Source organism: Hirundo rustica, chromosome 4, assembly GCF_015227805.2.
Source record: "Hirundo rustica isolate bHirRus1 chromosome 4, bHirRus1.pri.v3, whole genome shotgun sequence".
Lineage (NCBI taxonomy): Eukaryota > Metazoa > Chordata > Aves > Passeriformes > Hirundinidae > Hirundo > Hirundo rustica.
The window spans coordinates 53,761,358-53,788,338 of NC_053453.1; the positions used below are offsets into that span (position 1 = coordinate 53,761,358).

Here is a 26,981-nt window from a genome sequence, read left to right on the forward strand (position 1 = left end):
GACAGGAGAGCTGGTGCCTTGCCAGGGCACGCAGGTAATAACCTGACTTTATCAACTGAGTGCCCACAATCAAGCCAAGAGCAGAGTTACACTTTCTTTGTGCGGTGAAGATAATGTCCTGTCCACAACACAGAGCAGGGTGCTGGGATTCATGCCATCCATTTTCTTCCTGCACAGCATGGATCACTGCCTGTTGACTCTGGGGGTCTGGGTGAGAGAGAAAGGCTGCTGGCGTGGTTGATACGTCCTCCGAACAGGGGGTCAGATGTCGAGTACCAGGGGCAGGGCAGACACAAAGTTGCTGGAGCCCCTCCCAGTGCGTGGGTTGGTGCCAGTAGGGTGTCCATACACAGGGAGGAGATGAGGGAGAGGAAACAGCTGGGAAAGAGGGTGAGCAGTCTCAGTGCCACCCCATGTGGGCCTTATTGTGCTGGCAAGAGGTGGTGGGAATGCAGGGAGTCAGGGAAGGAAGAAAGGGAGGTGGGATGTTCTGTTGGCAGGTTGGCACCCCTCAAAGTGGTGGGGAGCCAGAAAGCATTGTGGTAGTCAGCCCTTGGCCCCAGGCTCGCCTTCATCAGATGGGAGATGCAGCTTGGAGAGGAGGGGGGTTTTAAGCAAAGAATAGAAGCAAAAATATTAACATGGTGACTGAGGCTATGGCAATGCACTCAAAAGTGATGTTTCTGCAGGAACTGGAGCTTTCCCCTGGCACTGTGGGCCTAATCTGTGGTGCGGAGGGGAGAAATCTGTTGCTGTGACCACTGATCCCAGGAAAGGGCCCGATCTGGTGCTCCTGATGATACACTTGTCCTGGAAATGTGTTGCATCTGAGCTGCTGGGCATGCAGGCACCTGCCTTTGGATGGGTGCAGAGCCAGGCCGGGCTCACTTCTGCTCAGGCTGCATCGGCACTGACAGGATCTGTGGATATCAGCAAGGAGATCCACTCTAGAACCCACTTTGCAACTGGCACTGCAAAAATGTTTTTGCTCTTTCTGCATCCTGTATGAAAGAGCTTCTGTCCCACCTTTTCCTTTCTTGAGGCATCTCTGTTTCTGTCAATTTATCCACAAGTATAAAGAGAATATGGGTGCAGGTGTCCCCTCGGTGCCAGACAGCCGTGCTGGCTGTTGTAATCAGCTCATTCAGGCAGGATGTGTTCACCCCCTCTAAACAGCAGTCGTTGTCTATTCCCAGGCAGAACGGAGCTTCTGGAGGACATCTAGCACAACTAACTCATCATGACAACCAGCAGCAACTTCAGGCTGCTTTCAGAGAGCTGTTTGTGGAATCACCTCAGTCCTTTAGCACAAGATGTACACTTACAGCAAGCCCTGCCACTGCAGAAGAGAGAAGCTTCTGTTTCCTGCGAGTCATGTTTCCCTGGCAAATGCTAGCCCATGACTAATGTGTTCAGTGCTGACAGGTCAGTGTGAGATGGGAGAAAGGGTATCTTTATCTCAGTGGGATCACTGAGAGCAAATGTACTTTGCAGCACAAGGATGTGATGAAGTTGTCAGCTGCAAAACACTGTATGTGGTCTTAAGGCCCTAGATGGAGGCAGGCTCATAAACACCTCATGGGGCACACTCACAGCTTTCCTGGAGATGGGAAAAGTTATTTGAGGGCAGCCCCTAGGATTTTCAGGATGTGTCAGTTGCTTTCTGGTGATGAGAAAACCTGGCATATTCCTGTCAGGACTAACTAGCAGAGATTCCAAGTCCTTCATTTGCATGATTAGCAGTGTTTATGCTCGCTGGTTTTTCAGGGACTGTCGTGTGTGTGAAACTGTAGCCTTGCCACAGAGCGCTGGGCGGAAGAGAGTGCAGCGGAGGCTGAGAGCACCTGCGATTTATAGGAAGATTACAGCCTTGGCTGCAAATTCACGTGGATGTCAGCATGGTTTATATTATCTGCAGCACGGTGGCATGTTACATTCTCACGACACGCGGAGGGTGAGAAGGGGCAGACTTTTCAGAGGGAGCTGCCTCTGGGCATTGCTATTTTTTACTTCATCCTTGGAGTTGGTGAGGCGGGTAGTTTTGTAGGGTGACATGCGTGAAGAAACCTGACACCAAGCTGGAGGACCTATGAGGCTGTATCATGATATAGCCAACAAAGTGATCTGCTTGCTGTTGCTTTGATGTGATCATGTGACATTTTGATGCTTTATTCAAAGCACTGGTTATAACTTCCTTACCCTTCTTTCCCAAGCACTTCGAGGCCAAGTAATTTATTAATAAATTAGAGGGATTAAAATAAACAGTGCTTTGAAAATCATTAGGCATCCCAAATGCCTGGAAACAAGCAGCAGTTGAAGTAAAAATACAAAATGCAAATAGGCTAAGAACTGGGCCATAAAATATTGTATCCTAGCCCTGGGGCAGCTCTGGAAAGAAAAACTGTGGTTTTTCCCTTGTCTCTTTGGATTGGGGCAGAGAAAACAGTAGGGGCTCTGTGAATGAGGAACGGTCCCTGCCCCAGTTCCTGAAGTGGTACAGAGCCTGCCCCACCAGTAGCTTTACTGGCTTCAGAAGAGAAGTGTGGGGAGGTGAGGCCACAAGCACCAGCCACGGGGTTGGAGCTGAGGCAAGATCTCAAGGCTACAGACTGGGGACCATCTGGGTGAGCAGCTGTCCTAGGCAGCTCCTTCTGCTGCTCTTGGTCCTGACCCTCACCCTCCAGGCACTGCATACCCAATTCTTTCGTCCTCTCAATTCACTGCTTTTCTCACTCTAGCTCCTCTTTCCCTCTCTGAAGATCCAGAGACTGACACAGACAATTTGTGCAGCATCCAGCTCATCTTCCCTCAGTGGTACCAAAGCTGAGCCCCTGCATTGGTGGCCACATAATCAGGAATTCTGGCTGCTGCTAGAGCAAGCATGTAAGAGACCACATTACACAGTGACATTTCCTCATTCTGCATTTATTGTTGCCAGCTGCCTTTTTCTCTGCCTTTTTCTTGTCAATCCATGCCAGTTCACAGACATGCTATAACCCCACTGTCCCAGAGAGGAAACAGTCCCTAAGGACATCACAAAGGATACAAACAGTAGATGAGGGTACGGGTGATTATGATTGCTCTGGTGTTCTGGATGATGTTTATATGGGATTACTTGGAAAAGGAAACATTTGAAAAATGCATCAGAGCAACATACATGTCTTTGATGCATTTAAAAACTGGTGTGGTCCTGCTTAAGAAGTGGAAGTAATGAGGGCAATCAGTCTTAGCTCAGTAGGATGATTTTTTAGGCCAGAGATGTGTGAAGGAATCACAACTGACTGTTTCTGCCCAGCAGAGATCAAGGCCATTGTTAGAGGTCCTGTGTTGGTGAATGAGATATTCACCACCTTCAAGACTGAATCCTATCCATACTTGGAGAAGATTATATATTTGTGAGGAGGAGCAGGGGTTCAGCTGTGAGAAGGCTGCCTGATTCAGGAATTGCCTGGACCATCTTGAGTTTCTCTTGCGTGACAGACTTCTCGGGCATCACTGGCCAGAGAGAAAGCAGTCAGACAACGAAAGAAAGCTGGCCTGTGAAAAGGAAGAGCCTGTCTGATAATTGAATACTTTTCCCTGCCTGGCCAGCATGCCGCAGCATCATGAGGCCAAGTGCCTGCCACTGCCAAGGGACTTTTCCCCTCCACACAGTCACTGGGATTTCTAATCCAGGCTGTATAGGACAATGCTGTCATGTTAGTAATGGTATAACTCTCTTAGCAGTCTACCCGTGTGACAGACTCACAAAGAGAACAGTGTAGGCTGAATATGCACTCATGCTTGCTAAGCCTATAATCCCAGTTTTGATTTTTCTCTCCCTCTTTTCATGTTTTTAATTTTTTTCTTCCTTTCTTTCTTTTTTTTTAATAATAAGTTCAGACTTAGTAAGAGTGATTCACTAGTTGCCTGTTTACCTGACTTTGGCATGGAGTCCAATTTGAATTGCACAAGGCAGAAAGGTGAGGTGCAGGGGGAGAAGGAAGAACTGGGAGACAAAGGGGGAAGCTGGAGAGTGTTCCTGTTTCCTTTCTCCATGGAAACTAAGGCTGGTTTCTTTCTGTGAACCTGAATATCCTGGCTGTTTTTTCCCCTATGGTCAGAAGAGGCTGGTGATCAGCTCTGCTTTCCCATTCAATTTAGATCTTTAGTGGGTTTCCTTGTCAAGGTTCAGCAGCTCTTAGGAGCTGATGGGAAGTGTTTGATGGTCTGTGGCATGGGTGGAAGCAGTGCACGAGTGCCCTGAACTTGTCTGGCCTGTGCTGGGGTGCTTATGCTTGGATGAGGCAAGGGTCAGTGATGTAGCTAAGCCCTCCCAAGGCTGTGTCTTGCAACTACATCTGAAACTGTGCCTGTACCTCCTTGAGGCTGATCTGTTTTCTCTGCAGATCCTAGTAGGCCCCAAATGTTCCTCAGCCCAGACAGTAGCAAGACTGCTGTAGGGCCGATTCCAGCACCATAATGTGTTTCAGCACCCAACCCCCTTTTAATTCTGGCTGCCTAGGAACCTGACCACCTCTTCTCAGAAACCGCCTGGGCTGGCCAGCAAGATTCACCATTGGGCAGTAGTAAGAAAAACCAGGGAATTTCTGGATATGCATGTGAAGACTATTGCCCAAGAGCTGCTGTTAAGAGCTGCCTTGCACTGCCCTTGCTCTGGGCAGTAACTGGCCTCAGTCACACTGCAGCCAGTTTCACCCCAGGTGCTTCTTTCAGCGTGAGCTTCCCCCCTCCTTTTCTCCAGTGGCAGGCACAGCCCTGCTGAACTGCTCTGGATGCAGGTGGCCGTGCTTGTGGCTGGGTGACACTGAACATGGGAGACATGGAGCAGGTCATCCGGAATGAGCAGTTAAATGTGGACTGGTACATAGGAGAACAGTAAACAGGAGAGGGCACAAAGGTTAGAAAAACTAACTTTAGTTTAGTTAAAACTAAACAACTGTGGAGAAGCATTAGAGTAGTACTGAAAGCCGTCTGCTTCACCTTGGTTAAATGATGTGTACTTGTGGTTCACCGTGGCTGAACTGGTCCTGACTGCTAAAGAGCTGTATCCAGGTGACCCATGTGTGGTGCTGAGACTATGTGGCTTAGAGAAGACAGCTCTGTCTGAAGCCAAGGGAAGCTGTGGGGCATTCTGGCAGCTTGTGGGGTGGTGAGTGATGGCAGGCAACATGCTGTCGTGCAGGATCAGCGGAACACTGCTCATCTCTCAAGCTGTCTGCTTCTCCTGCTCTTTGTGGGCCTCTTCTCACTTCTCCTTTTCATGTGCTCTTATCACCCCTCTTTTCTTTCCCTCACTTTCTCTCTCTGTGTGGTGCATGTCTCGGTGACTATAATCCATGATAACCCTCTCTTCTCTCTTTTCTCTTCCTCACCGCCTTTCTCACTCATCCTTTCTTCACGTCTCTCACTAACACTCTGTTGCTCTCCCTGCCAATTTATTCTTCTCTTTCCTCCCACACTCTGTCCCCATTTCATCAATCTCAGCACAGTCCTGTTTTTCACCAGAGCTGCTGTTTCATGTTTACTTCAGTGGAGGGAGGGCAGGCCGATGTGAGGGTAGGGTAACAGGTAGGAAGCAGGATAGTCGAACTGAGACCTCCTTTGGTGACCATGGCTGAGTCACATCACCCATTCCGGGGTCTGGCGCCTTTCCTTTGACACGGGAGCACTCAGCTACGAGTGAACCTGCAATGATTAGAGGTTGTAGAGCCAAGGTCTGTGAAGCTCCTGGAAGTGGGCTAGAGCTCTTTGGGTGTCTGTGCAGTTTTTGTTTGTCTCTGGTGCCCATCTAAGCCCTTGTGCCCAGACTGACATGATGGAGGCACGTTCCCAGCCCTGCCTGTTGTCCTATTCACAAAGTCTGCCCCACCCATATTTTCATATGAAATAACCCCATGGGATGAAGTTGACAAGGCTCAACCATGGAGTTTTGATATGCAGTGATGCAGAGCTTTGTCCCTGCAAATCCCTGTAGACTAATGGCAACTCCTGTTACTATAGGTGCTACCTTTGTAATCACATTGATTTGCCTCCCCAATTCCTGCTTTTTCTTCTTTTCTTCCTCTCTGCCATGCCACTTTCCACCTTTGCATACCAGAGCCTTCTGGCTTCTGAGGGCTGGCCAGGAGCTGCCAGATGCTTGTACCTTCTCAGCTCTCACGGGTAGGAGTTGCTATGGGAGACAGTGAGAAAGAAAAAGTGCCTTCCCCAGCAGCACTAGGAGCCAGAAGTCTTCCATTGAGTGGAGAACACCCCCCTCTTGTGCTCCTTCCTCCCCTCAGCCCCCCTTTAGAGAGCACTCTGCAGAAAGCTGCCTTTGAAGCCCCTTAATTAGAGTCCCGTGTGTCCTGAACGGAGCCCTTCATTACCACCAGCAAGAGGCACAGATTGGCATGTGTTTCAGGTTTGGGCTCAGTGCCAGAATTTTGTTCCAGTCCCCTCCCTCCAAACCTCTCCAGCTTTCCCCTCCTTGACACACGTGTGCACACACACATTCACACACATTCACTCTCTCTCACAGAAAAACACACACACATGCATGCACGAGGGACCCTGCCAAAGAAGAGAATCTCCTTTCCATCACTGCACATTTTGGAGGAGAAAAAAACAATGACAGAGGTTGCTCTGTTCCTTGCCTCCCCACGGCTTGCTCTTGGCTCTGTTGACCCTTCAGCATATGCAACTGCAGGTTGGGGGTCATTATCAGCCCCAGAGTATCTCTCACAGCCTGTGGATGTGCTCAGAGGGTGCTAATTAGTGAGAGAAGTGCTGATTAGGTTAGAAATGAAGTGTTTATTTTATTTTTTTTCTTCTTTTTCTTTTTTTTTTTTTTTTTCTTTTGGTATGTGTGTAAAAACAGTGAGGTGAGATGGAGCCTCAGGAATAATGGGAGAAAAGGCAGCCAGGAGTCAAGGGGCATGAATCTGTATCCTGTCTCACCTCTCCTGCACACCCTGGGTGGACAGGCCTTCTGCAAACTCACAGCATTCCTGCAGCACACCAGCAGCCACTGCACATTCCCTGTGGCTGTCCTCCCTGGGATCGAGCTGGACATCTCCTCTCTGCACAGAGGTCTGTAGGAGCTTTTCATACCTGCAGAGCCTCTCATTACCACCCCATCTTTTCCCGCTCAACCTTAGTGCCTTTGTTTTCCACACCCCCCCCACAAACACACTTTTTTAATCTCAGTGTCACTACTAGCAGCAGCCAACAGGTTACTGGCATCACCAGCCTTTCAGTGACATCCCTTGTCTTTGCTGATGTCTCACCCCAAGTGTGCTGTCCTCATAGAGAAATCCTGCCTCCCAGGCTCTTGTTCTGCCTGACTGAGGAAATTCAGTCTAACTCTGCTATGGACTTTGTCCCTCCTTTGCAAAAGTTGCAACAGAGGACCCCCAAAGCTGATTAGGAGTCTGATTTCCAGGAACTCCAAAGGCTCTATGCCTGAGCAAATCTTGTTCTGTTACCAGGCCATTCTTCCCTGCACTTATGCTATCTTCAGCTTGTTATGAACTGTGGGATAAGGAAGAACAGATCCTGATATGGCTGAATAGCAACTTTGTCTTGCTACAAGGCTATTCTGTGCTTCCAGCACTGCAGGGAGAAGCATTGGGGCCATGAGGGGCAGTTGAAAAATAATTTCCTTCCTTCCACTTAACCTAAAGTAAGTGTCTGGGGCCAGTACTTTTGATGCAGTGGACATGAAGCCTTTCTCTAGAGCCCAGTGTTTCGGCTGAGGACACTCAGGTTCCAGCAGGCTGGAGGAGAGGAAAGGAAAGAGGCTGTACTTAACTGTGCTCTACAACTTTCTGGGGTGGGAATTGTCCTGGCAGGCCCATGAGTTCGCACAGTTGGAGGCTGGTATCAGCAGCAGGCCAGTTTGTGTGACCGGAGGGCTCACTCTGATGTTGGCAATGAAGGCCATCTCTCCCAATCGGGGATATGACTGTTGAGAAAGGGCTGAGTTTGTTTTGTTGATCAGCTTGGGGAGTGTGTGTGGGGGGAAGTAAGAACTTGTCACTACAATGTGCTGGAGGAGTATTTGCAGGGAGGAGTATTTGCTCAGCAACCAATGGGGGATTATGATCCCTTAGAATCACAGCTGACTGGGAAGTGTGGGTCGGACAGCAGAGGAGATTCTCTTGCTGACAGCCAGGCGGGCCCTAGACTATTAGCTGCATTTCAGAGCCCAGCTATGAAGTGTCTGGTGCACAGGGGCTTTGTACCTATGAAATAAGAAACGCGGCTTCTTTTAAGGGTGGGAGAGCAGCCGGGGACCCCCAGCTCCAGGGGTGGGCTTATGGAGGGAAGAAAGGCCACATATGTGTGCTGGTGTTCCTTGGGCTGTGTGCTGTCAGTAGGACTGATTGCATGACTGTTTGGCTGTTGCATCAGTGGAGGGTGTATTTGTCTGGGTACAATTCAGACCTCATTCCCTTTTCATTGCATCGGTGCTTTTTTACCATGTGGCTCCTGCAAGAGCCAAACAAACAAACAAACAAACACACACACGGGAATCCAAACTCCCTATTACCCCCACACTGCAGATGCAGCCTGGTTTGGCCTGCATTTCTCCCGTTGCCACAGCAACGGCAAGCCAGGGAGTAAATCAGAATATCCTCTCTGGTGCTTAACACCCCCATATGGCAAAATAAATGACAGTGTGGAAAGCCTGGTCTGTCTCCCCTACCCCTCCTTCCGAACTTCAGTTCAGCAGAGACCCTCCAGAGACCTCTCATATGCTTGCTGGACCTCAAGGAGATCACAGACTTCCTCCATAGGGGATGAGGGAACACCACCTCTTCTGTGACCAGCAATCCCCCTTATTCCCTCCTCCAATTGCTGCGTCTCCCGTGGAAGGTGATTAGGTCTGAATCAATGTTCACTCTTCATGATCTCAGCTCAGCTGGCTTTTAACAAGATGAGTCCCATCAGCTCTGCTAAGGACCAAACAGCATCCAAACCAGGCTTAGCAACCTGCTTCCTTGCTTCAGCAAACTCTGCTTACAGCTGGGAGAAACAGAGCCTTTGGAGAGGAGCAGAGCAATCAAAGCACATTTAGGACCAGGACTCCTGTCCAGCTGAGCTCAGAAATATGCTCGCTGGGACAGCTGCCAAAAGGGCTCCACCAGCTATGCTTTGTGTTGGCCTTGGGCACTTCCAAAGTCAGCAATGTGCTTAGGAGAGAGATCTGTCTGCCCAGAAAGAACAATCCTTGGGAGGAGAGGAAGGACTGAGAACTGGAGTGGTGCAGTTCCCTGGAAGCAGGGGAGAAACTGGACTTGCATTTTCTACAGCAGCTCTTTCTATGTGCATCCTAGGTTGGATAATTCTAGGTGCCACTAAAGCCCTGGAGGATGACCTGTGTCCCCTTTTATTCCAGCAGCCGATTACAGGGTATTTGTTACTTGTGCCTCCCCCAGCTTTGGCTGTGACTTCCTCCATAAGGGATCTCACTCTGTTCTTTGGCTGGATTTCCCCTGAGAATCCGATTTATGGCTCCCCAGTGATTGCTAATGTGTAAATACCGTGTGCTTCAGTATGGCAATGTGAATGCCCTAGTGCATTGGAGCTGTTAACCCCTCAGCAGCTAAAGATCCTCTCCCTGTTGTGAAAGCTGCCTTGTTTGACAGGGAGAATCCCAGCCTGGGATCATGGGATCTCAGTCTGGCTCTAGGCGTGCTCGCAGATCGCTGCAGATGGATGGACCCGCAGGCCTCCTCAGGTTTCTGTGGAGGGAAAAGGATGAGGCAGGAGCAACCCAAAGAAAAGGCAAAAAGGGCCATTTCATGATTAAATGCTAGAGCACAGCAGCAGTGTAAAAATATACATATATCACAAGCCTTAATTAACACAGGCGAAGGGAAAAGGAGAAAAAAAGCCACTTTTTAAAGGTTTCACAGAGACTATAAACTGGCAGCACAGAAAAAAAATGTAATACATGCAAATTAATGGCATAAATTTAGGGTTACTTAACTTCACAAATGTTAACAAGCTCATAAAAAAAAAAGTTATTCTTTCTCAGTTTCCTGTCGCTGTTTGTTTAATTCTCTCTCTCGTTTCTCTTTTTTAACTCTGTTGAGAAGATTATGTTTTCAGTATATTCCTCCTAAATTAATTCTGCCGCTCTCTCTTCCTTCTTCCTCCCTCCCTCGCTCGTCTCTGTCTCTTTCTCTGTACCTTCCTCTGTCTGCTTGCCTTCCTTCCCTGCCTATCTATCATATTCTTAATGTCCCTATCATCATAGAATCTACTCTTGGATACAGTACTGTCTCATTCTTCTGCCTTTTTTTTTTTTTTTTTTTTTTTTTTTTTTTTTTTTTTTTTTTTTGGTTGGGTTTGTTTGGTTTTTTGTTTGTTAGTTTGTTTGGGGGTTTTTGTTTGTTTGTTAGTTCTTTTTGTTTGGTTGGGTTGGGTTTTTGGGGGGTTGGTTTTTTTTTGTGGGGGGGGTGCTGATGTTTGTTTTTTTGTGTTTTTGTTTTGGTTTGGTTTGGTTGTGTTTTTTTTTTCCTGCAGCAGTCTAGCAGTCAGTATAACTCCAGCCTGGTAATGCTATACACAACACTGCCAATTTCCAAACATGCATTTTTCCTTGCCACTGGCAGACAAAGAAGGCAAGGAGCAAATTAAGTGGTCTCTGGCTGAACTGCTCGTTTATCAAGCATTTGATGCTGCAGACTGCGTGGCTGGAGGCAGAGTACGGGTGTGTGGGCAGGCTGGGTTGGTACGCCACAGCCCCACTCGGAAACAGCTGTCACAGCTCCCCCGACACCGTCCCCTTTATTTGAGGCTGTGCCTCCACACAGTGGTGGATAATAAAGGGCACAGCAGCTCCTTGCTGAGCCTGGGAAATCATGAGTCCCTGAGGTCACCGTGACTCTGCTTCCCGTGTGTTTCTTGCTTTGCTTACAGATAAAACTAAGTTTAGAAAACTCAGGCAATTGCCAGTTTAGCTCTGCCAAAACTCATTTCTCCGGAAAGAGGACATATGCCTTTTGTTCTGCTTCTTTTAAAGCTACCAAGGACACCCCAAGTTGCATTACTTGTGACGTAACTTGTCCTGTCCGTGATGCTACAGTGTTCTGTTCTTAGGCTCTTGTTCTCATTGCTTAAAAGAAGGATGGGTAAAAAGAAAAATCTTACTTTGACTTATGGACCAGACTGAGTCATAGGAAGACATCATTAAAAAAAGAGAGGGGGTGGATATCATCATTTTTGGCCACAAGCCATCCTTGGAGCTTTCAAAGTTGCCTGTAAATATTACTGCCATCTCTGTTTCAGTATTGGAGACAGCAGTCCTGGCCAATATCTTTTTTCCTTAGTGGCCCAATTCAGTATTTCAGGATGCTGGAGAGAAGAGGGGGAAGTCAATTCTTTATTCAACATAGCAATCTCAGGAACAGGGTGGTGAAATTACAAGCTGGAGTCCCCAGACAGCAGTGAAAATAAGAAAATCCAAACAAGCAAAGGAAAAAAAAAAAAAGGAAAAAACCTGAATTTCTCAAAGCAAGAGGAAGGATGTTGGTGAGTGGGTAACAGAGAGGTTAGGAAGAGGAAGCACAGAGGGAGAATCTGTTGTGTTTGGAAGATGTGGGAACCATCAACACAGATGTTGCAGAAGAAAGCAATTGAGAAGCTGAATGGGACTTGCATGGGTTTACAGTTGGGTGCATGCTTAAGTGTGTTGCTAAATGGAGACCTGAATGAGTGAGAACAAGAAATAATCATGCGGGAGTCCCCGTACAGAATCAGTCTCTGTCCAGATTGACATCACAGGCTTTTCCACTGATATAAACCATTGCTTTTTCTGGGTAGGAAATGAGTCAGGGTGACTCCGGAGCTTAGGGTTTGGCCTATGCAGATTAAGAGGAGTAGTAAGGAATAAATAAAATATGGAATATGCAAGGGTGACTAAGGACTCGAAGAGAAGCAAAGAACTGTGGGGGAAGGAATAGTGCCACTGTGAGGAACAAGGAGGGGCTGCCAGATTAATTGCTTTCTAGGGCTACCTGCAGAGAGATTTAGGGGAATAAGCATCATTCCCTGGCTATGAAGTACCTGTTACGTGGGTTAGTGGGTAAGGCATTTATGAGCTGAGTAATGCTCCTTTTTTTTTTTTTTTTTTTTTAATCCTTTCAGCCCAGAAACAGTCTGAAGCAGTCTGTTTCTCACTGAAAATATTTTCTGCACTTGTGAAATCAGAGGCCCAAAAAACAATTGCAGCCTCCATGTACTCTGCTGCCAACAGCATCAAAAGAGATAGAGCAGAGAATAGGTGGGGAAATAAAATGGGAAACTGGACTGAGCAGGAAAAAAGGAAAGGGTGGTGTGTTTGTTAAATTGAGCTGTCCCCTATTTTTGATTGCATCATAGCTTGAATTAGCTTTGGCCTACATAATTAAAATGGAGGATGTCAAGGTATCAAGAGGGAAAAGTATTTTGCTGGGTTATTTGCACAAATCATCTGTTCACTGCACAGCTGCTGTAAAAAATGCAACGCCATGAGTAGACATATATAATTGTAGAGATGGGGAATGAATAAACGTGTTTCAAAGAACAAGGAGAATTCTAAATGTCAGCAAAGGGGTATATGACTCACTCATTGGGAAAATACTATTATTGGATTCATAAGTAGGACTGTACAAAGCACTCAGAGGAGGATGATACTAGAAAAAAGAAGAATTAATAAATGAAGGTAACATTTGGGAAAGTAACAGTGAATGAATGAGATGTGCTATAACTGCCACGAGCTATCACAGGGCCTGGAATGAAAGCAGAGAGAAGATGCGGGGTTGAGGATGGCCAAGCATGAAAAGAGAGAGATCATGGACAAGGAGGAGAAGCATTGCTGGAGACTGCTGGAATATAATGGAATGGATGAGTGTTTGTTATAAAACTACTTGGCTTTTGGCAGAATAATGGTGACAAAGAGTTTCTGTTCTACCGAGCTGGTATTAAGGAAATAAATGAAGTGGAGCTCCATGGGATGAGAAGAAATGACTGTGCTGAGGAGGCAGGAGGAGGCCCAGGACACAGCTGGAACTGGCTTCTGCAGAGGAGTGTTAGGCTGTGATGGACATGTCGTATGGAGGAATCCCTCCCTGTTTTTCAAAAGGAAAAAGCGGTGTTGAAGTGTAACATGATATCGTATAGATTACAGACATGGCTGAAATAAGCAATGCAGGATCAAGGCATTTTGTGTGAGTTCAAGCCAGGCTTTGAAAATAATTAACTAATGATCCCGGTGCAGTCAACAACAAAGTTGCAGACTTCTTGAGTCCAGGACATAATGAATTTGAAACCTTTCAGTTGCCAAACCCCGGACACCATTCCAACAGCCCCCTCCCACGTGTCTGGCTGGTCATCTTCAGAGCCTGAAATGCTTGTGCTAGTGCATCTGCCCAAGCAGAGACCAAGGAGTCCAGCCACTTTTATGAATGGATCAGTCCTGTTTACAGCTACGGCCAGGGGATCTCTCGTCCTGGAGGAGGAGACTTCCAGAACCTCTAATTTGGGTCCAGCTGGGAGCAGTTCTTACTTTGGTTTTGAAACCCTGAATTCCAGCAAGCTGCTTTTCTGGCTGTCTTGGGTTGATTGAATCGGTAGAGAGACAGATGTAGGTGTATAATGGGAAAGGGGGTGGTAAGTGGTAGAGCTATTGCCTGAGCGAGAGGGAAGGATGCCGTGTAAGTACTGCCAGTCCCCATTCAGTGAGCAAGTGGTGAGTCAGGGGCAGATACTGAGTCAGCAAGAAGGCGGACGGGTAGTGGGTGGGTAGAGCACCCTGCCTAACTCAGTGCAAACCACTCAGCTGCACTGTTGCACTCAGCTCCCTGTGGCGAAGTTGCATCCAGTGGTTCTGGCTACTGCCATCCCCTCCTCTCCCCTCCCTTTTCCTCCCCTCCATATGAAATTCCCTGTTCTGCTTTTCTGAACCAGTGGGGCTTCAGAGAGGGCCCCGACGGTTGCCTCTGGTGGGCACGTATTTTCCTGACATGTTTATGAATCTGCTTGCAAGCACTGCTTCTCTGTGAGGTGTGGTAGTAAAAGAAGGGGAATGAAAACAGCTGATGAAGGCAGACAGAGCCCTTCAGCCTGTCTCACCCCAAAGATACTGCTCATGCAGTCAGGGAGCTGCTGGAATGTAGGAGGGGGGAGAGAGGAAAGAAAGAAAGAAAACTAGAAACGAGGTAGAAACGAGAGTGAGAGAGAGAAAATACTTGAGAGATGAAAAGAAATTACCATACGGCAGGATCCTGTTATTCAACCTAATTTTCAAAGGACTGCAGCTGTCGCACTGAGATAATCAGTTAATTATAACAGTCATTGTGTTTTGGCAATGGAAGAAAAAAACAGGCTCTAAACAAGGCAAGGTAGTGGGGAAAAGAGAGGGGAGGCACGGTTGTGTCAAAACGCATGTCAGATGCTAGCTTGAAATATAGGTGGGCGAGCCGGCCGGCGGGGCTGAGCTGTGCCATTGCCTGCGGGTGAGGGATGGAAGGAAGGTGGAAGCATTCGCATGGAAACATAATGCCCTGTCCAGTGTGAGGCTGCTTCTCTTGCTGAATCCAGGCACGCATTGACCAGAGGAAGAGCTTTGAGGGACTGGGGGGTCTCACTGCCAGTGAGGGAAGCTCTCTCAGGACAAGGACAGGACAACCCAGGACAAGGTTGGCTGGAAGGCAAGATAACATTGAAGGATGCTTGAATGCCAATGCCTGTGCCATCAAGGAGTTTGCACACCCGAAGGTGTCCTACACAGGGCAAATGGCTGCCCATGCATGCATGTTGGGAAGTGATTGCTACTCCAGGACATATGTGATTCCTTAGGCTCTGAGTCTCCCCCGTAAGCGACTGTAGTGAGCTGTAATTTAAGGACCATGCCCTTTTCTGGCCTACCTGCAGGGTAGCATGTTTGGGGGCACTCTAAACTGGCACCGCTGGGTTGCTGGGGATGTTTCTAGCATCCAGAAATACTGGAGGTATGCTTGCTTTGAGTGAGGGCATCTTTCAAATAGCTTCCTGCTGTTCATAGTCAGACTGGTAAGAGCCAGGACTTGTTGAAGGAAATAGGGCACCAAAGCCAGCACAGGACAGCAGAGGCTCACAGTCCTGTCCTCAGGCTCACAATGACCCTGAGGAGGCAGGGGTCTTCGCAGTGACATCACACAGCCCAAGGATTTCTCCTGATCTCATGCAGGACATGCCGCATAGGAGCACACAATAGCACCAGTGCTCCCACCCTGCTTGCTACGTGTTCCCAGAGCCCCCACTCCTGGCCTGTTACCTGCAGCAGCTCACAGATATGTTCATGCAGAGCTGCCATTCCTGTCCCTTTACCCCTCAATAGCTCAGACAGCAGAGGTCATTCCTTGTCCCCTAGAGCAGCTCCTTCACACGTGCACCCGCACATGCACAGAGCCTGCCCTCACAACCTGCTCCCTACAGTGATTCACATCGGGACACACACACAGAGTGTTCCCACCCCTTTCCCTACAGCGCTTCTCCCAAGCACACACTGGTTGTCTCCCATGATCCCTGCACGCACATGCAGCCTGCCCTCCCACCCCGTCCCCTGCAGCGCCTCTCACACCGCCAAACACTCCCACCCTTTCCCCGCCGTGCCTGCTTCATTCAAACACACATGCACACACACATAAACTCACAAACAGCCTTTGATTGGTTCTCCATGGCAATTCCTCCCTCCCCAGGAGCCAGCACTGATTCTCTCCTTCACAGTGACATCCACCACCAGCCCACACATCCACCCCATCACCTACAGCGACTCCTCCGCGCACACACGCCCCCTCCACCCCGAACTCCTGGAGCCGACCGTGCCACGACTTTCTCTACAGTGACTCACATCCATACTGGTGCACCAGGCAGAGCCAGGCTTGCTGTCACACTCCCTATGGCAGGTCCCTACAGAGAGTCAGAGACCCCATGCTCCCTCCCCATGGCCAGCAGAAATTATTATTTCTAAGCCTTTCTACTGTGTCCTGTCTGGGCTCATGGGATTATAAGGGGAATATGTTTCCCAGGCCTCCCTCCCTGCTCTGGAGGAAGAGCACTGAGGGCAGCCTTATTGCTGATAATATTTCTTGTGGCACCTCTAATCTTTTGACATGCTCGTCTACCTGGAGGAGGCTGTTTCCCAAGCTTACCCCCATGTAAACGCTTCTGTGGATTGCTGCTGCAGGCTGTCTGGGTGGAGCTGGCTTGATGCAAATCCGCCTTAATCTTCAATAATCATATTAAAAATCATAAAAGGTAACCATGTCACTTTGGAAAACAAAAGTGGCTTTCTGGCCTGCCAGGGAACCACAGGCATATGAAAGACCTTTCTGCCAGTATTTATCACTCTAAAATAAGATTTATGCTTCTAAAGCTCTCTCTTTCATGCTTCTGAGCTGCTTCATTTTTCTCCCTTGAGTCTTTCCATTCTCTCTCTCTTGCTGCCTAACAAATTAGGCATCTAATCGCTGTTGGGGAGGCGCAATGGGAGAGCAGGGGCTTTATATACAGCGATGTGTTGGGTTTTTTTCATGGTTAGTCTTTAAGCTGTTTGTCCCAGTAAAGATTCGGAGTCAATGGCAGCGTGTTTGTTTGAGCCTGGGTGTGTGAATTCTTCCTTCTGAATTTTTTTTTCTTTCCCAAACCGGCCAAAGGGTAACACCGCAGAGCAGCATGTCCTTGGGGCAGTACTGCAGCCTGTATTTCATCCCTTTTCCCTTCCTCTCTGCAGGGTCCCATCCTTGCTGGCTGGAATTTGAGCTTTGTGAGTATCCTTGCAGTGATGTCCTGTGAGAAGCAGCTGGGATCTTGTTTGATTCCCAGTGTCCTGCTGGGATTCTAGTGGTTTGGGATTCCAGATGTCAGGGACAGCTGGAGATTGGGAGCTGCAATCTTCCTCCCCACTTACAGCAAGGCCAGCCCAGATTTCAGAAGAAAGAGTTTTCTACCCGCAGGCACTGTGGATTTGAATAAGATGAAATGAACCTGCCCAGAGCTGCAGCATGAATGCTGTTCCCTTGCAACAGCACTCACAGTGCCTCAAAGGTTGAGTGGACACCCTTCAGCAGGACTCATTGAAATCAGTTCAGCTCCTGTAAGGGATGAAGGCTTTGTCTGGTTAATGACATGGGAACACCTTTTGTTGCACGACTTTCTAGTGTGGCTGCTCAGCTCCTTTGACCTCTGGATTTTTGAAGCTACAGGGCTGATTTCAAACAAATGTAACATTGGAACGGATCTGAGAGATGTTGAGATCTTATATGTTCCATGAAAATAGGGGATAAATTAGAGAAGAGAGAACATGAGAAAGAAACCTTCATTGAGACCCATTAAAGGAAAGAGTGTTGTGTGAGCTCAACCCTTGGTGAACGTCAGAGAATCTACAGTAGAAGGCATTCTTTCTCTCGTGCATGCACGAATGTCTTCTATGTCACAAAACCACAGATCATCAGGCTTCCTGCTCTCTTTTCTCTTGGTCCCAGACTTGGAGCACCTGGAGCACCTCCAGGCACAGTCACATGTTCTTTGCTGCATGGCTTGAATGTAACTCCTGCAATAATTCCCTGGAAGCAGGGCTGAGAGGGAAGGGACTGCTGTCATATCAGTGCCACAGCTGTGTTGCAAGCTTCTCCCATGGCACTGTGCTTCCACTACAGCCAGGTGGAAAAGCAAGGACAGTCTCTGTGTGGTGATTTGGGATGGCTGCAGTGATGCTAAGACCACTGTGAGTTACAGAAACTACCCAGCAGACAGGGAGAGTTCCTTCAAGTAAGGCACAATTTTCAAGTGCCAAGCACCTCTGGGAAAGGCACCTCTTTCAGAAACTAGTTAGAGAAATCCTGGAAGGACCTTAAAGCCAAGAAGAGGAGGCAGAGTCCCTTGGAGATGGTGTTTGTGCCCTGAGGCTTGCCAGGAGCAGGCAGCACACTGAGCTGAGAGGGATGATGCTCAGCTGCAACATAAAGCTTAAGAAAGCAGCAGGAGCTTTGGCCTGGTTTCGGGGTGTCCCCAGAGGAGTCAAGAGTGTTTGGCAGGTTTTTAATGCATGCATTTCAAATGGGAGGCTCTTAGCGCCGTTTAAGCAATGGTAGAATTAAGTGCTGATTTTTCCAGTGCGTGGGGCCCCAAGAGGACAAGGTTGACAAGGTCAGAATTTTAGGCCCAAATTGCAGCTGTATGTGGCTTTTCTGGTTGTCTTGTATTCTCTCTCAGTTTTGGTCCTTCCACTCCCTCAGACCCCAGTTTGCCTCTCTGCCTCCTGTCCTGCCTGTCCATACTTTCACTGGCTGTATTTTGTGCTGCTGTCTCACTAGTCACCTCAGTCCCGTGCCATCCCCTGTGCTACGTTGAGCTCCAAGTCAAAGGGATGTTGTGGCCATTGACACCTACCTTCTGACTCAGATTTGGGACTCTCCGCACTCTGTTTCAGCTTCCCTTCTCTTTTCTTTCCTCTGAACAATGGAACCATCCCTGTGGCCTTCTGCTCTTCTCCAAAGTGTTGCAGATAAATGCCAATAACATTGAGGCATTCTTTAATAGAGACTAAAGCAGAGGGAAATCACTTTGGAGCTGATAGGCTGACTTTGTGCCAGCCAAGGAGAGCACGGTTTTCATGGTGGAATATCACTACTGTTCCTTCATGCTCACACGCCCATGAGGATGGCTAGGAGCCAAGGGCTTGTTGTAAATCTTGGGTGACACTGAAGAGTGTTGGAACCCTACAATTAAATAAGCCCAGCACATGGAGGTGGTTGTCTTATACCTTCCCTATAAAACATATCCCGTGTCCTAACTTTTTCTCTTGCCCATAAGCTCTCCACAACTCTTGCATCCCTCTTCCTTGGCTCTCTGCTGTGCTGGACTTGTTCATTCTTGCTTTCCCTGCCCACACTCCATCCCTGTGCCTTCTGCTCTGTTGTCTGAGAAGCAAGAGAGGGAGACAGCCAACTCCATTGTCAGCACCTTTCAGGCCAGCAAACAGGACAGAGTATTGCTTCCTTGTGCTGTGGGGCTCCACTGCTGTGTGATTTTTGTTCTTTTGGCTGTAGACAGTTAAAGGAGGGCACGGTGCTGCCCCTCATTCCTGGCCTCCCTTTGACTGTGAATTGCCAGGGTCAGGGGGCAGTTGTTTACCCCTAGAGGGCAGGACATGGCTGTGGGAGGGTTGGAGACCAGCATTCCTACGGCATTGCTGTAGTAGCAGGGACTGATGGCATTGGGCTGAGCTGAAATGGAGTGTTGGGCAATGGGCAGGGGTGCAGGAGGCCATGGATTGGGCTGGACTCAGGGCCCTTAAAACCAGCATGATAGTGGGGAGATAGGAACCATTGGGGGAAGAATGTCAAGGTCCGTGTATTTTTCATACATGGTTACATGGGGAAACCAAGGGGACCAATGAGTTTGGCTTGAGGAGTGGCTTGACCCTTCCTGTGGCCTATGGCTGAGGGTAGACTACGCAGCCCAGGTGGGAGGTAGACAGGAAGCAGTCATTTCTGCATGATCCTCTTGGTTTTGGCAAATAGCAGCGATAAACACCACCTTTGTTTCCATCCACCCACCTCTTTCCAGGCTACTAGGACATCTGCCCTTCCAAACCCTCTCTGTCCTGCCTGAGTGCAGCTCCCTGAGTGGGATGGGATGGCTCTCCGGGATTGCTGGTTTGCTGCAGAGGAACACGGTCCTGGCCTCAGAGTTTCTCTCTGTGCACCGTGAACATGCTACAGCAGGCAGTGGTGACTTCAGCACACCTTTTGGAGCCGTCTGCCCTATCAGAATGGGTCAAAGCAAGTGGGCTGGGATGTTCCTGTATGAAGCTGGATATTGTGCAGAGTAATTGGTGAGGCAAGACAGGCAGGCCAGAATAAAATGCTCAGAGAAGGATGCTGGCTAAAATCTCTAATTCCCTAACTCTTTCCACTGCTTGCTCAGGGGTTACCCCTGCCTTCTGCCTGGGGTGGACATACTTTGGGCACCAATGTGCAAAAAGCACAATACTATCTGGCACTCCTTTGTTCAGTGGAAGAAATCAGGCAATGTGAAGGAACATTAGAGAGGAAGGTAAAGGGACAGAGATGGTGTGGGGAATTGGCTGTGTCTCTACATGGAGTCACCTCTGGATATGGTGGAAAAAGGCAGGGGACTGGCACTGAGAAATATCAGAGGCCTGTGGGTCCCAACCTGTGGAGAGCCAGATGTGCCTCCTATCCGATGCATCTGGGGAATCAGCGTCAGGAAATGATTTCTCGTTGGATTACAAGGCTGAGAAACAAAGCAACAGACTGTAAAAACCTCTGCCTTCTGCTTCATTGCTGGCTGAGGCAAAGCTGAGGCAGCAGCTGAAGGCTATCATATGATAACCATAAGTGACACGAGTTTGGTGGCCTCAGACAATGAGCTGTCGGGAATGGAGGTTTTTTTCTGTCTTTTCCATTGGTCTAGCTCTTCTCCCCCTTGCCTTCTCTGTGTTGGCTTTACTTTTTGGATTATTGAATATTTAAGTGTTTCTCTGTGACACTGTCTCTGATCCCTTAATCCAGCTGACCTGGTAATTCCACAGACCCAAATCAGATCAGATTTCTCCACAGACGTAAGCCTTGTTCCTCAAGGGTTCACTCCTTCTTCATTTATCTTCCTTCATTTTATTTCTGCCTTTTGTGTCTCTGTGCTAAAAATTGGTTCAGCTTTTGCAGCAAAAGCATCAGTGATATCTATTGAGCAGCCTCCCCCAAAATAAAAGGGGCAAGAGGGGATCTTTATTTTTCATTAACCAAGAATAATTTTCTCTGTTTTTTTAGTGTTTCCTTTCTCCTCAAAATTAAAGAAAAAAGAGGGTAAAAAAAAAAAAAAAAAAAAAAGAGGAAAAAAGAAAAAAAAGAAGAAAAAAAAGAAAAAAAGAAAAAAAGACACACAGTGCACAGTGCCCACATGTTTTATCTGCTGTATGAAATTATTTCCTCTGTGCTGCCTGATGACACCCCTGCCAGGCTCCTGTCTCAGCACAGTGGGAGAAGGGTTGAAGTTGTAGCTGGAGAGAAAGGTGCTTCAGGCTGCGCTTCGCAGCCAGAACCAGGAGCTTGCCCAGAAGCCAGAAATACATTTGTTGTGGTTTAACAAGCAAACGTCGCTTTGTCTGCAAGGTGTGTTTTCTTACGAAGGGGCAGTGTTCATAGCTCCCAAGGAGAGGTAGTAAAGTACGAAGGTGTAAACTGTGCACCTCTATTTCGTGGAGGGTAGATGGGTGATGTGCTTCAGATTAGGAGTTCTGACATTGTTGTGAGAGACTGGAGGCTGGTATTTGACACACTGCCTGCTCCCCACCCCCCCACTGTGCTCAAGCCAGACTGGTTCACCTCAACAGCCTTGTCCATGCACCGAGAGTCAGGGACAATTTTTAGAGCAGAAGTGGTTACACGTGGCTTGAATTATTTATCCCTCTTGCATCAAGGAAGGAAGGAAAGGAAAAAAATAGTTTGGCATTTTTTGGAGGGGTGAGGGGGGAAAAGCTTGTCTGCATTTTTCCTGCTTCATGCATTCTGTGTACATCGTTTTCGGGCAGCTGAGAATTCATGGCTTTGGCTGTTGCTTGGGGCTTGCCTTTGTTTACACTAGGGATTTTGAGCCCCCGCAATAGCAGCTTTATATTTCCCACTCTCCTTTCCCTTCCCCTTCTACTCCCACGCCACTGCCTTCCCCTAGGTCCCTGGCTGTGATCACATTACTTAAGGGAGCCTGGATACCCTCCTGCATATCCCTGATATGACATTACACATTGTAAGGGTTCCCTTCTCAAAGGCTTATCAGCACGGCAGGCAGCACCACACCTCTCTTGCTTGCACCCCTCTTAATGTGTCTCTTCACCATCTCCCTCTTCTCATGAAACATTGCTGTCTGTACACTTATCTCGAAGACCCTTCCAAATCATGCCTCTTCTTGTCTCTTGTGTTTTCTTTTCCAGATTCCGGTGACAGATGGATCTCTCTTGTGCACACTTGCTCTTTCCCTCTCTGTATTTTTGTTTTCGACATGTTTGATCCGAAGCTCTGAAGCTTCTCAGAGGATACCCAGGAAAGAAGGAAGAGAAGGAGTAGAAACCAAGGGAGCGTGAGCGACACAGGAGGCAGCCCTGCCTTGTTCTTCCAAATCACACTGTGGAGGGTTGGGGGAAGACTAGAGGGGGGAGGACTTGGGTTTGTTTTGGGGTGGGTTTGGAGTGGGTGGGGGGAGGGTGGGAGGGGACAAAAGTGGAAAAAGTGTGATTCACTGATGAACATCATAGAAGATTCATGATCCTCAGTCTGAGTTTTTGTTTAGAAAAGAAGCACAAGGTATTTCCCTTCCAGACAAAACATCCATGGTCATAGCTTTTGGTTGTTCTGGAAGAAAATTGCATGTGTTCCCCTTCCTCTATGCTCCTGGCATGACTCAGAGGGCAAGAAGAAATAATGGTGATGACATCCGATGAGACTGGGGTGCTCATTCCCTTCCATTGCTAAACCCCGGTTCCTGCCCCCTAGTTTCTTTTTGCTGTTGTCCTGAGATTTGGCATTGGTTTTTGTTGGGGATTTCTTTTCCCCCATCCTGATGAGGGCACCACTGCAGACCATGCTGTGCCTAGGGTTGTGGGCAGCTGCCCTGCTCTGCTTGTTTTCCCTTGGCACTGTGCGAGGTGACTGCTGGCTGATTGAGGGGGACAAAGGGTATGTGTGGCTGGCCATCTGCAGCCAGAACCAGCCCCCGTATGAGACCATCCCCCAGCATATCAACAGCACGGTGCATGACTTGCGTCTGAATGAGAACAAACTCAAAGTGGTGCTGTACTCCTCCCTTAACCGCTTTGGCAACCTGACCGATTTGAACCTGACCAAGAATGAGATCTCCTACATTGAGGATGGGGCTTTCCTGGGTCAGTCAAACCTCCAGGTTCTACAGCTGGGCTACAACAAACTCACCAACCTGACTGAGGGCATGTTGCGGGGCATGGCCCGTCTCCAGTTCCTCTTTGTGCAGCATAACCTAATTGAGCTGGTCACCCCTACTGCCTTCTCAGAGTGCCCCAGCTTGATCAGCATTGACCTGTCATCCAACCGCCTCAGCCGTCTGGAGGGCAACACTTTCACCAGCTTGAGCAACCTAATGGTGTGCGAGCTGGCTGGCAACCCCTTCAACTGTGACTGTAGCCTCTACAGCTTTCTTAACTGGCTGGCTCTCTTCAACAACGTCACCAAGAACTATGACCGACTCCAGTGTGAGACTCCACGGGAGTTTGCTGGGTATCCACTTCTGGTGCCTCGGCCTCACCACAACCGCAATGCCATCACCATCTTCCAGTCCATGTGCAGAGGGGGCACCATCCCCTCCCTCTCCAGGGTCAACCCGACTCCTTACACCCCTGATTCTCAGAGAGATCTGGATGAGGGGTCAGCCATCAGCCCTGGGGATTTCCTCTCAGTCAAGCCTCCAGCCTCTTCCACCACTGACTCCTCCTTCAGTCCCAGCATCAAGTTACATGATGTCACAATCACTTCAGCCGTCCTGATGGTCACCATCCCCATGCCCTACAGTAAGATGTATGTGCTGGTCCAATACAACAACAGTTATGTTTCTGACATAGCCACACTGAAGAGCAAGAAGGAATATGTCACTGTCAACAAGCTGAAGGCCCACACTGATTATACATTTTGTGTGGCCTCTATCCGCAACAACAGGCGTTACAACCATACTTGCCTGACCTTTGCAACCCGGAGCAAAGGCAGGGAGGATCCTATTTCCAGTACTTCCACCACTACACACTATATTATGACCACCCTGGGTTGCCTCTTTGGGATGGTCATTGTCCTTGGGGTGGTGTACTACTGCCTGCGGAAGCGGAGGATGCAAGAGGAGAAGCAGAAGTCACTCAATGTCAAAAAGACCATTCTGGAAATGCGTTATGGATCAGATATTGATACCGGTACCATGGTTCATCCTTCCCAGAAGTTGGGTGAGCCACCTGTCATTCCTGTCTCACGGATGTCTTCCATCCCTTCCATGATTGGGGAGAAGTTGCCCCCATCAAAGTCAATGGATGCTGGGATGGAGACCCCTAAAGTCACTACTAAAGGTAACTACATTGAGGTACGGACTGGTGGTGGGGATGGGCTGGAGAGAACCCAGCGAGATGAGGACCTGAGGGAGCTTGACAATGGGCAAGGCTCAGCTGCTGAGATCTCTACTATAGCCAAGGAGGTAGACAAGGTCAACCAGATCATCAACAACTGTATTGATGCCCTCAAGCTGGACACAGCATCTTTTCTGGGTGGTGGCACTGGTGTTGACTCAGATATGGCCTTTGAGTGCCAGTCCATCCCAGCTGGTTCCTCAAGTGGGCTAGAGCGGCCCAGCTTTCTTTCCCCACCCTACAAGGAAAGCTCCCATCACCCTTTGCAGCGCCAGCTCAGTGCTGATGCCGCTGTGGCCAGAAAGACGTGCAGTGTCTCCTCTAGTGGCTCCATCAAGAGCGCCAAGGTCTTCAGCTTGGATGTGCCTGACCACCCACCACTCAGCAAGTCTGATTCCAAATACATTGAGAAGGGCAGCCCACTAAACAGCCCTTTGGATCGTCTTCCCTTGGTGTCTCCGAGCGCTATCCACCACTTGGAGGTCAAGCCTTCTTACCATTGCAGTGAGCACCGTCACTCCTTCCCGGCCCTATACTATGAAGAGAGTGCTGACACCTTGAGCCAGCGGGTGTCATTCCTCAAGCCACTGTCCCGGTCCAAGCGAGATTCCACATACTCCCAGCTCTCCCCCAGACACTACTTCTCGGGCTACTCCTCCAGCCCTGAGTACTCCTCAGAGAGCACCCACAAGATCTGGGAGCGATTCCGGCCTTACAAGAAGCATCACAGGGAGGAGGTTTACATGGCAGCTGGGCACGCCCTGCGGAAGAAAGTTCAATTTGCCAAGGATGAGGATTTGCATGACATCCTGGATTACTGGAAAGGAGTCTCTGCTCAGCAGAAGCTGTGACTCTTCCTCACAAGGAAACAGTACAAACCAAGACCCCCTCCTCCAACAACCAGAAAAAAAAGCCACTTGACTGTGAAAAATAAACCAACAACAAAATACTCCTGACATACAAAACTGACAAAATGTTTTCTTAAAAAGTTTACAACAACTCTTACACACACACTCACACACACACACACACACACACACATGCCGAATTGTCTCTACTGTGTTATGGGGACCATCGTTCTGCCCGCAGATGGTTGGGAAGAGCGTCCTGCTCTGACACTGTGGTAACAACATTGGAGTGTGGGTGGGTGGGAATGGCCTGGGAGCGGGTGGGAGTGGTGGCAGGAGAAGGGCAGGGATGGACACTCATTGGGCATGAAACTCAGCTGTGAACTATTCATCTTTCTGTTCCTGTTGAAGGCTGGTTTTTCTTTTGGGTGGGAGGGAAGGACTTTGTTTTAGAAAGCTTCCTTGTTCACCTTGTACACCTGCTATGCCAAATCTTCCATCACTAACATTTTCCCTCATTTTCTTTAGCAGTGGAGGCTTTTCTCTCTCTCCTGTCCCTTCTGAGACAGGTGGGAATTGCTGGAAGAAGTTCTCTCCCTTCTTTTCCTTTGCCCTTCCCTATCCCTCTCTCTTAAGGGTCCCTAGGCTTGAACTTCTTGTCTAGATACTTCACAAACCTCCATCCTCCTCAGAGGAAGGAGAAAAGATGTGAAGGACTGAGGTGGGTAGGACCTGCCATGTAACAGGCTCTGTGCCCTTGCTGCTCTTCCTCCTTCCCTTCTCCTGCCATGTTGCTGCTGATGAGCACCAGCAATTCTGGAAGGACAGGCATTCTCCAGCCCTTCTCAGACCAGTTTTCTGCTAGCTGGTGAGGAGAAATGGGTTGTGAATGTTCTCTTTGGCATGGCAAACCAGGTTCTCAAGGAGTGGTGGAAAAAGGCAGGAAGGTCTGGTCTCAGAGGTGTATAGGGTTCCCATCTCTCCACGAGAGAGGGGATCAGAGGTCCTCCTCACTACACACGCCTATGCTCAGGCTGCCTTTGTGTAGTCAGTTTAATACTTTATTCATGTCCCCCTTACTATGAGGAAGGGACCTGGAGAGGACTTCAGCAGAACAAGTTCTCCATGAAGTTTCTGCACCTTTGCAGAACTGATTTGCACCATGGGCTGTGGGGTGGGTGCCCATGAGAAGAGCATCATCCAACCTCTTGACTTCCAGCTGAATGTGAAGAACAGGATTTCAGTTGCTCATCTCACTGGGCTGGCCAGAGCCTTTCTCTTGTATAGGCTATGGATGTTCTGGCATGGATAGGGGACAGCCCAGGGTGAAGACAGGAGCACAGGGAACAAACAGGATGTGAGCATGGGGCCTGGGAGTAGCCCAAGAATGATAGCCTGGAAGAAGCTCCGTTTGTGTGTGCAGCCACACTGTGTGTGCTGGGATAGTACACCAGTGTCCAGATGGCAGTGTTCCTTTGACTACTTCGAGGCCCTCACGAGAGTGAGAGCGACATATCATCTCCTGAATCCCCCACCTCCTCACAGGTGTTACAGACTTTTCTTAGGGATCCTTTAATGTCTTGACAAAATCCCAGTTGCACTTGCTAGGTCCCAACCTCTGCCTCTTGGGTAGAAGATCTGTCACAGAGTTGGGAATGAGCCTACTGCCCTCTCCACCTAGTCCCATTTTTGAGCAACTCAACAAAGCACAATCTTGACACCATCTCCCCCAAGGTATTTCTATTAGGCAGGAGTGCTGCCAGCTGAACATGACTTTATGCAGCACGGTGAGCCTCCTCTCCATGATCTGCCTAACACTTGACCATAGCTCACCTCTATCAGGATGAGGGCCTATGTTATGTTGGCCCTCCCTAAGTAGTTATTTCCTCTTTGAGTTATTTCTTCTTTCCTTCAGAGCGCTCCTCAGAAGACCCAGTGTCTCCCAGGGGCCCTGGGAGAAG

General features: G+C 48.7%; 1 protein-coding gene across 2 annotated transcripts in view; it reads left to right on the top strand.

Annotated features, from left to right (window-relative positions):
• The window catches only part of ELFN2 (extracellular leucine rich repeat and fibronectin type III domain containing 2), a 52,521-nt gene extending 27,217 nt beyond the window's left edge, over positions 1 to 25,304 (top strand). For both annotated transcript variants that reach the window (XM_040062289.2, XM_040062290.2), the window contains exon 3: positions 21,971 to 25,304. In XM_040062289.2, the coding sequence (XP_039918223.1) occupies positions 22,597 to 25,023 (2,427 nt within the window). In that variant the 5' untranslated portion in view covers positions 21,971 to 22,596 and the 3' untranslated portion in view covers positions 25,024 to 25,304. The remainder of the gene's footprint in view (positions 1 to 21,970) is intronic.
• The last annotated feature ends 1,677 nt before the right edge of the window (positions 25,305 to 26,981 follow it).